The 14,381-nt window shown below is 39.2% G+C and overlaps 1 protein-coding gene across 17 annotated transcripts in view; it reads left to right on the top strand.

The window, feature by feature from the left end:
• The window catches only part of LOC103040758 (neurexin-2), an 848,474-nt gene extending 834,380 nt beyond the window's left edge, over positions 1-14,094 (top strand). For 16 of the 17 annotated variants that reach the window (XM_022681896.2, XM_022681890.2, XM_022681895.2 and 13 more), the window contains one exon: positions 10,769-14,094. In XM_022681896.2, the coding sequence (XP_022537617.1) occupies positions 10,769-11,652 (884 nt within the window). In that variant the 3' untranslated portion in view covers positions 11,653-14,094. The remainder of the gene's footprint in view (positions 1-10,768) is intronic. The other variant, XM_049472607.1, reaches the window with a different exon arrangement.
• Positions 14,095-14,381: the final 287 nt, after the last annotated feature.

Raw genomic sequence — 14,381 nt, 5'->3', positions numbered from 1 at the left:
TTGACTGCAGAGAAACGCTCCTGATGTGTGTGACACAGACAGTGTATTGTGTTTCTGTCGAAGAGGAGATCCAAGGGCACGGTCACACACACACACACACACACACACACACACAGATGCAGGACCTTAGAAAGCTAAACATATTCAAACAACTCTGAGTCACACACCCAGGCAGTGAACCACAGAAAGAGAGCGGAAGAGAGAGGGAGGGAGGGAGGGAGGGAGGGGGCGAGAGACACCAGCTTTCAGCAGTGCCGATCGTTGGCATGTGTGTCACGTTTCGTTGCGCCTGGGGAAAGAGGGATGGGATGAAAACAGTGAAGAGAGAGGGATGAGGAGAGAAAAAAAGTTTGCATTGTGTCGTTCGTCCGGGTCCCACTGAAGCGTCTCATGAATTTCCACTCCTCCCAGCCCGGCCCACCGGGCTAATTAATCTCTGCCCTCGTTAGACGCCCCTAATTACATAATCTAACCAAGCCTGGCTGAGGGTTCTCTTCTTTCAGATGAGCTGACACCTCTATAAAAGGAAACACACACACACACATATAAAGCCACATATACTATATCCCACACACTCATACAAACACATACACCAAAAAAACATTTCACACACAAACGACTTGTTTCGTACGCACCCAAGAACCCAGAACGTACTAAGTAATGCTGATTTCCGTTGCTGGCGGGCTCAGAAGCAGCATGAATATTGCGCTGCCATTTCAGCTTCTGACTGCACTGTTACTAACACGGATACAGTATGTGGACAAAAGTATTGCGACACTCCTCTTAATCAATGAATTCAGGCGTTTTATTCAGTCCCACTGCCACAGAGGAAGCACCTAACCGTGCAGTCTGACAAACTCTGTACAAACACAAGTAAAATCATTTCAGGATTTGTTTTAAAGAGATGAAATTCCACCATCAGCCTGCAAATGGTATTAAAAAGTATTATTAAATAATGAAAGCATTTAGAATCCACAGGAACAATCGGAACACAAAATTACAGAGGCAAGTCCAGGTCTGAGTGCTGAGGATCAGAGCATAGTGCAGAAAAGTGTTCACAACTCCACCCCTGATGTTAGACCTACCACACTAATGCCTATGGATTTAGAATAGGATGTCAATAAAAACTCCTGTAGCTATAATTCTATAAGCTATAAGCAAAATGTATAGGTAATAACTTAACCTAATACGTTTGTCCCTATAGTATATCTGCATGGTTAATCAGATCCTTCTTCAACTTGAACATGTGTTGCTAAATAATTAGTGATTTGATTAGTTTGCTTGATGGTGTGATGCATATCCTGTTAACATTAGTACATCCATAAATGAAAAGAGAACATGGAAAAGAACCAATCTCTTAAAAATGCTTCACTAAAAACATTACCTTACAGCTACCTTTTTACCTTTAAATTTTTTTAAATAAATTTCTAGACAGTGAATGCTTTTTACAACACTCCAGCAAAGTAAAGCTTAAGGTTTTCCCACCGAGGAAGCTGTTACATTCCTTTAGCTCTTAGTGTGAGTCATTAAAATGAGAGAAATACCATGATGAACATCAGCAATGACAACGTTTCACAAACACACACCTATGCACTCAGTTAGAAACAGACATGGTCAAAGTAGTGATCCTGTTTAGACTGTTTTCTTATGTAGTTTGGGGTTAAGAAGTTAGTTTTCTGTTACCAGCTGTTTCTTCAGATATTATTCAGATTTCTTCTCATTTTTCCAGCAGCAGCACATACCTCTCCTATGCTGTGGAGAAATTGGCAGAACAACAAGCAGAAGTACATCATTAGTCTGAGGGAATGAATGACACTCTAATTTCACCCTGCTATAATTCCTAAAACAGTATGTTTACAGTTCTGAAAATAAGGGTTGGATGGTTATTTTTGCTCAGTGTTTCTCAGCAGAGAGAAAGTTCCACATCAAGTCGAGAGTTATAATTGCTAATTGAAGCGCTTGGCTGTTCTTGCTTGACATTGACGTTCAAGAGTTTAAAATTATAAATTAGAATTGGCTGGTCTGGGTTTGACAGAGCTGAACGAAAGTAAGGAACTTTATTGTTCTGCTCTGAAATCTTAAACAAAGCAGCCTGAAGTGCTTTAAGAAAGGCTTTAAGAAAGGCATGTAGTTTGGAGTATGGGACACAGCATGCAGTAGATGTCGGTTTGAGGGCTGGATGTTATAACAGTCGTTGCTTTCTCACGTTACAGGATTAGTCTTTTATTATTTAATATTACTGAAGTGGTCGTTGTATTACTTTGAGAACATTAGTCATTAAAATAGGTTAAGATAATGATGAAACTATAATTTTGATATGGATGCAGCTATATATCATTTCAGTCATTACATCAGTTTTGGAGATAGCAACCCTACATTGTTTAGTCTCATTGTACAACTTTTGGATACATGCATTTAAACCCACTATACACTTGTTTTCATCCATTCATGTCCACCCATAGAATTCCATTCATTTTTCTTCACATCCTTAGCCATTTGTTTTGCTTCACATATGCTGCAGCCAGCAGAGGAACAATCTAGATTTTAAACAGTTAACAGAGCTTTATTAATTAGACTCCCTAGCTAAGGAGCATACATAATGATTGTAACTATCCTAATCAATGGACTAATATAATGATTTGGAATTCTGTTGAAAGTTAATCACTTTTATATTTTTTTATTAATCATAATATAGAAACTATTCAGCATTATTTGGCAAGGGCTGAGTTACTGGTTTAGCATATAATTAGGGGGTTCCACAGGGTTCTATCTTGTGACCTATCTAACTCCTGTTAAGTCTAACAGTTATTGTACAGTTATGTTACAAGAGTGAAGAAGTATACGCATACATGCAGAGTCTACAGGGTTAAAGACCTTTACAATTTGAGATTTTCCTCCTTCTCCTGTAAGGCTGCCATTTTTGAGATATGAGGAACACTGCTGAGCACCATGCTCCTAATGCACTGACCTCAGATCTCATCAAGAAAATGATCAGTCCTTGTTAGAGACCTGAGTTAGCTGTTTAATCATACGTGAAAGGAAACAATGGCCTCTTTTCCACTGCAGGGCACAACAGTTCTGAGTATGTAGGGAAATAATTCCTGTGGCTTTTCCACATGGACACAGATTGCCACAAAATTCTGAGCTGAGCCTGGTTTTCTCAGCATGGTTATTTAACCACTCGATACACAGCAAATTCTGTTTTTTTAGAATAAACTCCCTGAGAGTTTACCATAAACCTCTTCACAGTGTTAACAATTAATGCAAAAATTTGTCTTATTAAACTAATATAATTAAACCCTGGAACATTTAGGAGTAAAAATGACAACAAAAAGCATCATTACTGATTACAATAACAATTTCATAATCAACAAGTGTATGCCAGTGTATTTTTTCATTGCATGGCAACTTTAATTCTGCATTGCAGTTCTCAGGGCATTGCCAGCACTTTGTCACACTTAACAGTGTAGAAGATGTAACTTGCTCTTATAGCCAACAACAAGTCGGCTAGGCAAACAACCACTATATAAAAAATGATGAAACACCTCATGGAAGGTGGTAAACTAGGATTGGGGGACACACCCATTATACTAATGATGCTAAATGATGCTCAATCATGCTCCTCAACACCTTGGAATCAATTCAGAAATACTACGCCACCAAAGAGTCCCCCTCAACTCAACTTGTAGTCTAAGTTGGAGGATAAAGTCAATAAACACAATTTAACTCTTTAACTCTTTTACACAACTCCAGATTTTCGAACTACAGAAATTTGCTGTTTAGGAGGGCTACGATGATTGGCTTCATATTTCCATCACTTTTGTACCAGAGTATTCATGTTTTCAGTGCAGAAAATAGTGAAGACTCTATCTTGGTATGCAGAGAATTTACTCTTTTTGTCAACTTTGTTTGGCATTTGTGAAAATAACAATTCAAATGAATCCCAAAATTTTACTATTGTATTTACTTACCATGCTCCATTTCACAAAGCAAGCAGGTATGAGACATTGTGATTTAGCAACAAAACAAATAGAAAAAGAAGACATAACTGATCTGATGAGTCCAACCCAGTGCCTAGAAAATAAGTCGATGAGTCCTTTTTAGGGTAAGAAACATTAAGATTGCTTTTAATTGCTTGCGCAAATGTTTGTTGTTGTTTCTAATCATATTAAATATTTATACAAACTCTACAGATTCTACCACAGGCCTTGTTAAAGCATCCAGCACTCAGATCCTATAAAATAAACAAACACTACAGATGATCTGTTTAATAATGTATCATCCAGACTGCAATTATTCAGAAATAAAAATAAGATGGTTTTAACTAGGGGGTTCTGAGTGGCTCAGCAGACCAATCGCAGGTTTAAATCCCTGATCAAGCTGCTTAGCCGTCAGCAGCTGAAGTCAGAAAGAGCACAATTGGCCATGCTCTCTCTGGGCTCTCTCTGGGCTCTCATTTTATTGTAATGCTAGCCAGTACAGGTATCTGTTGACCCATTTATATGAGCTGAGGATCTGGCAATTTCCTTCAAGTGCATTGGCTAATACCTAATGAATCTGCAATGGTGACAGTCTGAAAAGAGGTGGTGGCTAACATCACATGTCTCACGTGATGGGGGAGTCTTAGCGATTGGGTGGGTTATTTGGCTAGGCTAAATTAGAGAGAAAATTAGCCGAAAAAGATAAACTGACCACATCCTGGCTTCTGACTGCAGTGAATTACCACTGCCTATAAAAAATCAAACAGAAACAGCAGCAGCATGCTCTCAGCGTGCTGCAGCTGTGGTAACGGTGTTTGATATGTGATTGTGCAGATATTGAACATGCAGCCGTGCACAGCACTATGGAATAGAGTGTATACTATGAGCAGATGTTGAGGTAAGGCATGAAATAAACATATGAATTGACAGATGAAAGGCTGAAAGGATGGCTGATTCCTGAAAGAAAGCAAAGTAAATAATGAAAGTAGAAAGAAGCAGAAACGGAAGAAAACAACATGATACCAGGACTGCAGCAGGGCATGGACTGAGGGCCGGATGCTGGTGTGTGGGGAGTGCAGGGCGGTAGCTTAAGGCCAAAGTGAGAGCACTAAAAGACTACTATCAGTCAAAATAGAGAAAATCACAGAGTACGCCTGTCCACTTTGGATTTAATTTATTTTTTAACAAAAAGGTTTTGCCAGAGTATTGGTTTCTGATGCTGTTTTTAAATAAATAAATAAATAAATAAATAAATATTACAATTTTATAGGAGAAGGTGGTCTCTCCTGGGGGTTCCAGATCACTGAGAAAACAGAGTGAAAGGAGAATCATAAAGTATGCAGAGAAACAGATACAGTACTACAGCCTGTAATTATAGATACTACAAAGTGTTCCTCTATGCTTAGTGCAGCTAATAAGACAGATAATGGGTGCAGAAACAAGGAGGGGGTCATAGTGTTACACTTGATTGGTGTATATGGTGGCAAAATATGAGGAGAAAATAGTGTTTGGTCAATATATTTTAAATTTTGGTCTTTAAAGAGGTAAATTCACTTTATATTTTTAATCATATATAATATAATGGTAGCTCTAATATAACATACCAATTTTCAGCACATTATGTTTATTACTCACATAGTGAAACTATACCAAAGTACAGTGAGGAGGTTACTGTAACAGTGGTTAGTGTGTGGCTGTTTAAGGCTAATGTGTTCATTATGCATGCCAGAAGGATTATGTGGTTATATGATCCCTACATTATTTTATATTAAGTTTTTCCCCATATGTTCACATCATCTGACATACTGTATGTGCCTATTCCGTTCCATTCGTGTGTTCCTTGTCAGACTAAAGCCTTATATGTCTTAAGTGGTTCAGCTAAGATGAAGCCAGAGGAAACTAATCCCTCCTGCCTCAGCTCACCAGTGAAGCTGTGAGAGCAGAGGTGGAGCTGCTGCACCACTTTGACTTGACAGAGTTATTATTAAAGGATTTTTTATACTTCTCTGAGTCTAACCTTAGACCCACTTCAGTCTGCTACTTTACCTGCTGTCAGAGTAGTAACACACACTGTACCAGGCTCAAGTCTGGATGTAAAACTGGAGATTTATAGAATATTTAGTGCCTATATTCCTATTGAGTCCCAATGAGCAAGGGTGGATAGAAGCTGAAAGTATGACTTAGCTTGACCCGACATCCTTCAATATGCATGGAAGACAAGTTACTTAACTCTTCTCTGTCTTGGTTTTTAAGGTAGTGGAACTATCTTTCCATGGTGTCTGAATGGCATCTGTAACAGTCACTGTTTATCTTTAAACAGATGAAGACCATCTCTTTCAAGAGCAGTTAATCTTTTAAAATCTATGGTTCATAGCTATTTTCACCATGTTATATCTAACCAACAACTCAGACAGTTTGCATTGTTGTGCACATAGTTAACAAATTGCAGTCCTCAGGGTGTAAAAAAGGTCACAAAGCATAAAATCTTGTTTCTAGTTAGCCATACTGACTTTTGTATTGGGCAGTATCTAAGATTGACTCTAGCATATTAACACCAGCTACTGCATGTACAGTTTCTGACTGAAAAGTGAAGTACTTTTGTAAGTCCTACTGGATATCATTGTCTTCTACATGACATAAATGTCTGTGTATGTGTTATACTGCTGCACAAAGGGTGGCAGACTGCTGAGTAACTTTACACCTAGCTTTTTGTACCTTGTTCTGTTTGGTCTGAATCGAAATAGCAGGTGTAAAATGTGCCACAAAGGAGCAAAATTTGGTTCATTCAAAAGAGGTGGCCTCAGTCCAAATCTGGTCCAGATTGGTTACAAAGAGCAAAACACTTTTTAAAATATGTTTTGGACCAATTACAGGATGTTGAGGTACTACATAAGAAAAAAAGGAATGGTGTTGTGCTGAAATCCAACTCCCTTTCATGCAGTAGCACAGGCTTATGGGCTCACAACATCTTTATCTACTGTAGCTGTAGGTTAACTCTTCTGACTATTCTAATCTCATTGTTCTGTGAGGCCTGTGCACTTGCAGGAAGTTAGATTCTCGTAATGAGACAGAAATCAGCACAACACCTGGAAATGCAACTGGCCGAACTGACCATATTCTAGAAACCAATAAATGTCAAGTGTAGATAGACACAGCCTACAGACAGTTTGAAACCTAAAACTAACTTGAGATAATCAAGTGTACAGTCTATCAAATATATGTACCTTGGTTTAGATTCTGGTCTGTTTAAACTAGTTTCTAGTTGAGGCAATGTATCAGCAGTTCAATCCCTGATCATACACACTTTCTATACATGCACACCATTTTAATAAGAATCCAGATGCCTATCCGTGTAACGTGTACAGTATCGCTTAATTCTCTCATGGGGAATTGCTGACCAAGCACCAGCTGTATGTCATTTCAGGAAAAAAAAACACTTAAGTAAAAGAAGGTCAGCTATTTGCAGGCTGTCCACTGTGGATATTATAATATATGAATACACACACACACACTCTTTCACTGACATGGTATTGATTGGCTATTTCATGGTGTGGGCAGTCTGTGTGCTGTGCAGTATCCCAAGGGTGACAGCTCAGTTCCTTTACTCAGTGATATTGCATTACGATATTAAAATATGCCTTCCTCTGCTTCTCTGGCTCTGTGTACTGGAGAACATCTGAGAGTCCCTGCTATTCTTCTCCCTTAAGAATGAGATTATTATCTCTATCTCCGATAGTTATCTCCAAGATGCAGCGTTCCATCTCTGCTCTTTTATTTTCCCTCTTTTTCTTATCGATTTATGACCTACTCCGCGAGGGCACAGCACTAAAATCAAGAGTTCTTGTCTTGCGTGTAATTGGAGATGCTGCAGATTTTTAATAAAGGCCAGAAATTGCTTTATGGCTCTAAGTATGTCTGACAGCACTGTGAGAACCAACAATATAAACAGAAACATTTTTTAAATTTAATAACCACTAATCTAATAACTGACAAATGGATCCTTTTCATTTTAGCCCTAAAGGGAACTTTCCTCAGAATTATTGGACTCTCTCAAACGTGTAATTTGACATAATCCTAAGTATCAAGGACTGGAAATTCTTGTACTAAAGCTATACCCAACACAGTACTGGCTCACAGCTCTCAGACTTGAGATATGAACACACAACAGTACAGCCCACACTTTATAGCCAAACTATTTTACCTATGTACGTTGTATGGTTGAGGGTGGGGATAAGAAGGGTGGGGCTTGTGGGATCACAGTATATCTAACTTTTCCTTTCTTCAGTTCATCTTATCCTTCTTACAGATTTACAGTATATTTGATATCTATGTTTATAAACTGTTCTTTGTAGGTTTGCAATGTTTTGAACATTGTAGCCTTATTTTATGTGCTACAAATTTCTGACTGGGTTATAAGAGACTGTTGTTTGGGGAGTTTGATCTGAACCATGTTGATGCTGGGTTCACATTTCCCTGTACATTAACCTTTTGTAGGATGTAATATCCAACTGCACTAATTCACCCCATCAAAAGTTAAAAACCTATAAGTATATTATAATTGTAGATGTTTAAACTGAATTCATAACTCAAAGAAAGTAGCTTTCTGTGTTCACCTGATACTGTATATAGTGTGCCCGGTTTGATTTATTGTCAATACAGGCAGATCCATGTATATTTGGTTAATTTCACCGCCTCAATGGATGGGAAATGAATCCATCAACATGTTATTGAAGTTTACTAAAGTTTACTTTCAGCTCTAATTCAATGGATTCATCAAATATATTTCCTTCACTGTTGAAAAATTACAGTCATTCTTTTCAATATCCCTCAATTTTCACAGGCTCAAAAATGTAGACAAGACAAAAATAAGTGGAAAATAATTAGTATTATGTCCTATGATTTGCATATGGGTCTCCTCATTAAATGTGGATGTGATATCTGTCCACAGACACAATTCTGGCCAGACACAACCAATCACAATCATTACCACCCACTATACTTTCCAATGAATGAAACTGAATGCAGAGTACATACAAAAGTCTCCATTTACCTAAGTAGCACTTGGAATATATAAAAAAAGAAGCATTTAAAAAAATAAGCAATGCAAAGTCGGTTAAAAAACCTTAATGACCAAATAAAACCAACGCAGAAGATTATTTTATTAGTGAAAAAAAAAATTAACAATGTCTGGTCAATCACACCAGTATCAACAAGCCTACCCAAGTCTACAATCGGTGGCCTTTGTAAAAGTAAATATGGAAGGTTTATGTCAAAAAGCAATTACTAGTTACCACTAGTTAAACTCAAGAACTCAAAGACCAGATTAGATGCATAGAAAACATTTAAAGCTTGATCTGGAGATTCTCTGCACAGATACACCTATAATTAAACCATGTATAACTTAAGTAAAGGAGAAATAATGAATTAAAGAAAGTAGGCTAAGTTAGAAACAAAGAATAGATATCCCAAGTCTGTCAAACATGGTGGAGGCACTGCTATGACATGGGAAAATATCTACATTCCTGCTATTTATTGATGTAGCAGGAAACATTTTTATGTGCACAGATATCTCATCCCTAATTTAGTCAAAGCGTGCAAGACGGGTACTGAACCAAAGCACAATGTAAAAGCAACCCTAGAGCATTTTATCACAAAAAAATAGAATGTTCTTGAATATGTCTCACATCCTTTTGCTTCATTTGCAATCCATTGAGGTGGTGTACTAAAGTAAATTTGCTTATGGTCCTGACTGTATATCCAACCAACACAGATGTGTATAAAATGTCTAACTGAATAACTGAGCAGTGTTTCAACATTACAGCATATGTATAAATGTATCCAAGGAATACTAGAATGTTCGTTTTGTTATTCGTACTCTGGGGGAATAAGGAAACAGACAATTATCTTTAACGATATGATCTTTATTTTGGGGAAATGCTGTACTGGGAGTATAAATATGAAATCATCTTCAGTATCCTGAGGTGAACCTGGGAGGTTTGCATATAGATTATAATAATTAGCCAAGTCCTCTTCAGTCATGATAATGCCTATGGGAAAGAGGGATTATACTTATCTTTATAAGCTCAGAGAGACATAAAAAAAACTGAATGGCTGATTAAAGAGACTCTACCTTTCTTTTAAAATTGGGGTGAACATTGTTTATCACTATCCGAGAACAATCTTACACAGCTTTCTTTTTGTAATTTTTTTTTTCATGCAAAAATCATGCGGCCAATTTGTTGATGTAAGTGACCTGTACTACGTGGTTTGCTATCTTATTTAACCCATCCAATCAGAGGCAGGAGATAGCAAGTGAGAGTTAGTGTAGTCTCAGTCAGGACAGAATTTGTATTTAGCTATAGAACTGTTATTTGTGCCATTAACATAACGTAATAAATCAGTAACATGGCAGTCACAGATACAATAGCTTTCAGCTTAGCTTAGCAGAATTAGTATAGATAACCTATACGTATGCGATAGTATCCATATCCATGATGCACCAGTTATTAACTTGTATTTATATACTTTACTGTTGTTATTTAGGTTAGAAATGAGAGTTAGTACAGAGTAGACGTCTTAGATGGCATTATAAATAGATCACAAGTCACTAACTAAACTTGAACTAACCTCATTTTAAGTCTTAGTGCTGTTCTAATGATGGTTATACCTGTGTTGCTGTTGTTTTCCTTTCACTGTTGTTGATTTTTATTTTACCTCTGGAGAACACCTTTCTCAGGGTTCTACTAACACTCTCTTCCCCCTCCCGCCCTGTCTGTTTCTCATCCTAGGAGGTGAATTAGTGTTGCCTATTATAACCGTGGATTCTCTAGACCCCCCTTCAGTTGCAACACGCTACCCTGTTATCCCTCCACCCCCCACCTACCGCCCCTTCCTCACACTGCTCGATACCACCAAAGAGTCTCTGTCACTGCCCAATGGCCGGGCTCCATGCCCGCTGGACCAAGAGGACTGTGAAGAGGCTATGGAGGTTTCGGCCTACGGTTCGGGCGAGATGACCGAGTCGGACGACGAGGACTATTACAAAAACTCGCCCCTCGTCACCGACCGGACCGTTATCCCCCCTCCCCCTGCCGCTGAAAACACCCGCGGGGACCGCCACTTCTCTCGGCACCCCGATTCCCACCGCCCCCCACTCCCCTCTACCCCCACTGCACACCCAGAGCAACTCGTCCCACGGGTCAAACCCGGCATCAACAGTGGCAACAATATCCCGGCAGGCAAAATGAACAACCGTGATCAGGTGCTTCTACCCCCGGCCCAGCCTTCCGGGGATCCCGAGCATGGCGGGAGACACAGGCACATCCCCGGTATAACCTACCCCCCAAATTTCCCTCATATCCCCACCACAGATCCCTCATCTCCAGACCGAGGACCCCCAGGAGCAGTGGAGGTGATCCGCGAGTCCAGCAGCACCACAGGGATGGTGGTGGGAATCGTGGCAGCAGCCGCTCTCTGCATCCTCATCCTCCTCTACGCCATGTACAAATACCGCAACCGCGACGAGGGCTCCTACCAGGTGGACCAGACTCGCAACTACATCAGCAACTCAGCCACACAGAGCAACGGAGCACTGGTCAAAGAGAAGCAGTCCGGCACGACCAAAACGGGCACAAAGAGCAAGAAGAACAAAGACAAGGAATACTACGTCTGAACTCGGGCCTGCCACAGATGGAGGCAGAGGAAAAAAGAGTGAGAGAGAGAAAGAAAGAGAGGGAAGAGAGAGAAAGAGGGAGGAAGAGTAGTATGGGTAGAGGGAAGGCAAAAGATCAGGCATTTGTTGGCACTTTGCGGTCACATTTCGAGTGGTTTAAGTCCTCTTCTTGTTCACCCTTCCCGACTGTTTCTGTCTCTTAAAAAAAAGCCAGGAGCAAAAGCGAGAGCAAGTGAGGATTCGGGCTGTTTCTTCTATTTCCGGATTTTTAATAGTTGATCCTTATTACAGATTCTGTCTTTGCTCTACTTTTGTACTGTCGGGTAAATGAGAAGTGGAGTTTTTCCATGGTAATCATTCGAGACACTAGATGCTAGCTCTTTGTAAATATTGTGTTAGTACATATTGGATCTTCAGGATCATCACCTAACCTGACTTTGACTTTGCAACACCTTTATGTGCCAAGCCCAGGGGATTCCTTCTGTCCTTCCTCTGAAGACTTTTTTTTTAAGGCTAGCTGTATATCAAGAACATTACTGTCATTTGACTCTCAAGTCTAGAATGCTTTTCAAAATTAAGGAAAAAATGAAGAGTTAAACGTTAAACTTTATTTGGAGTAGGCAAAAGATGACAGACAGACGAAGAGCGAATGTTTCTGCAAATGGTCCTGCCAATCCAAAATACTGCCAAATCAACTTTGTGTCAAATCTGCCTCCCTCACTGCTATATAAGTATTTATCTCTGACTCCTCTCTCCTTTTACTTCCTCGCTCTTTCTCTCTCTCTCTCCTTTTTGGGCTCGTACTCTTGTTTCCTCTACTTGTCTTTGGTGCTCAGGAGCTGATGCAACGTAACTTCTGCTGTGTTTCAAGCATGTAGTATTCATAAATGAAAAAGAGACAAAAACTGTTTCTGTGGAGTATAAAAAAAATTATATCAAAAAAGTCGCAAAACGAATAACTAGCGAAGCGTGAGAACTACTTGACATCTGCGGTTGCTCCGTTTAGCCACCGAAAACTCTGAGGCCAAACCCCCAGCTGTCCTTCGTTCCAGCAGATATGCGTCATGTGTTTTTCGGGGGTTCCACGTTTAGCCCTTTTGAGGATCCTGATTCCTGCTCTCAGTTCCATATATGAAGAACCGGAAAAAATATAAAAACATCTCTCAGCAGCAAAACTGACTTTATTCTATATAAATATATATGTATAGACTCAAGGACCTCACAGAAAGGAAATGGATGGTGATGCGTGAGGTGATGTCCGTCCACTGCTTTGAGGTGATAACGGACTGTTTGGTTGTCAACATGAGTCAACGTTTCCCTCTCCCTGTGCATTTTCTTGAAAGAGCCACATCACAGCAACCATCCGCTACATACCGACATAAAGGAACAACAAAGCCTATGGACCAGAGTGCTTTGATTTCTGTTGGTTTCTTTGTTTTTTTTCCTTTTCTATTTTGTCATAAACAACAAGGGAAAAGACGCTTCACAGGAAAATGTGTACACTGTTGGTTTGGCAGTGGGAACGTGAGGGTTCAAGAATAGCAGGCGATGTTCTTGTTGGTTCTCACTGGTTCACGAGGCAAAGAAGGGACTGTATTGGTACGAACTTCTTTAACGAGCGTTAAAAAAAAAAACACTTACACGCGTGAAAGTTGAGGAAGAAGACTTGTTCCTTTGAGGATGTACGACTTGAACTCTAGTATTTCAATTTTCTCAGCTCTATTAAAAGAACTAAAAAATGAAAAGAACCGAAAAAAAATCTAAAAAAAAAAAAAAGTTTGTGAAATGTCTAAATATTTGAACCTCATCCCATTGCTAAGATAAACAGATGTGTTTCCCTTACTTAAAACCCCTGTTTGGAGTAAAAAAAAAAAAAAAAAGAGAAATACAATAATCAGTGATCCTGGGAAACTGAGCGGAAATTGATATATTCCTATTTGTTCAACAGAGCAAAATGTAATCTGGTTTACAAAGCAAACATGATCTTACCAAATGTGTTTTTTTTTCTTTTCTTTTGATCAGTTCAGGAGATCACAGTCTTCTGCATCATCATGCCATCATTCTCTATTTTGAACCCTTTTCTGTGCATCATTTAACATGGCAGCCTGTAATACTTCAGGGTCCTTCCATTCTTTTGTTTTTGTTTTTTTTTTCTACTTTCCTTTCGAAAATTTCTCTCAGAGCAGCGATCAGTATGTATGTATGTTTGTATGTGTGTATGTATGTGTGTGTGTGTATGTGTGCGCGTTTGCGTCTCTCTCTCTTTCCTTTTTCATGTTTTCTGCTGACGTTTGTCTCGTTTTTTAGTTTCACTTCATCGCAGAGCCTTTCCCCCCGGCGCCCTCCTGTTCTTTCTAAATGTTCTTGTAAAGTGTTCCAGTGAGATGAACCTAAATATGTGTATATTAACAGAAGGGAATACAATTGGTTATATACTTCTTACTCTGGCGTGTCGTGTGATTATTTCTTATGTTTTAAACAACGGTCACGCTTGACATCTAAAGAACTAATGAAGAACTATGACACTTTTTAGAGCCTTGAAAATACATAGAGTTCAGAAGCCCAAAGCCTGAAGCCATCAGAACGAGATACAATTTAGATTTCAATCATTTTGAATGCAGCATGATTGTTGGTGTCAGAAGGGGCTGGTTTAATTGCACTGCCCTTTAATGAGTCTTTAAAGAGGCTTTATGGGCATAAGTGGTTTTAACTTGTTCAATTAGCCTGCT

The sequence above is a fragment of the Astyanax mexicanus genome, chromosome 25, assembly GCF_023375975.1.
Source record: "Astyanax mexicanus isolate ESR-SI-001 chromosome 25, AstMex3_surface, whole genome shotgun sequence".
In the NCBI taxonomy this organism is placed as follows: Eukaryota; Metazoa; Chordata; class Actinopteri; order Characiformes; family Acestrorhamphidae; genus Astyanax; species Astyanax mexicanus.
Note: the sequence above shows the minus strand (reverse complement) of the source record. Positions and strands in the feature narration are given on the sequence as shown.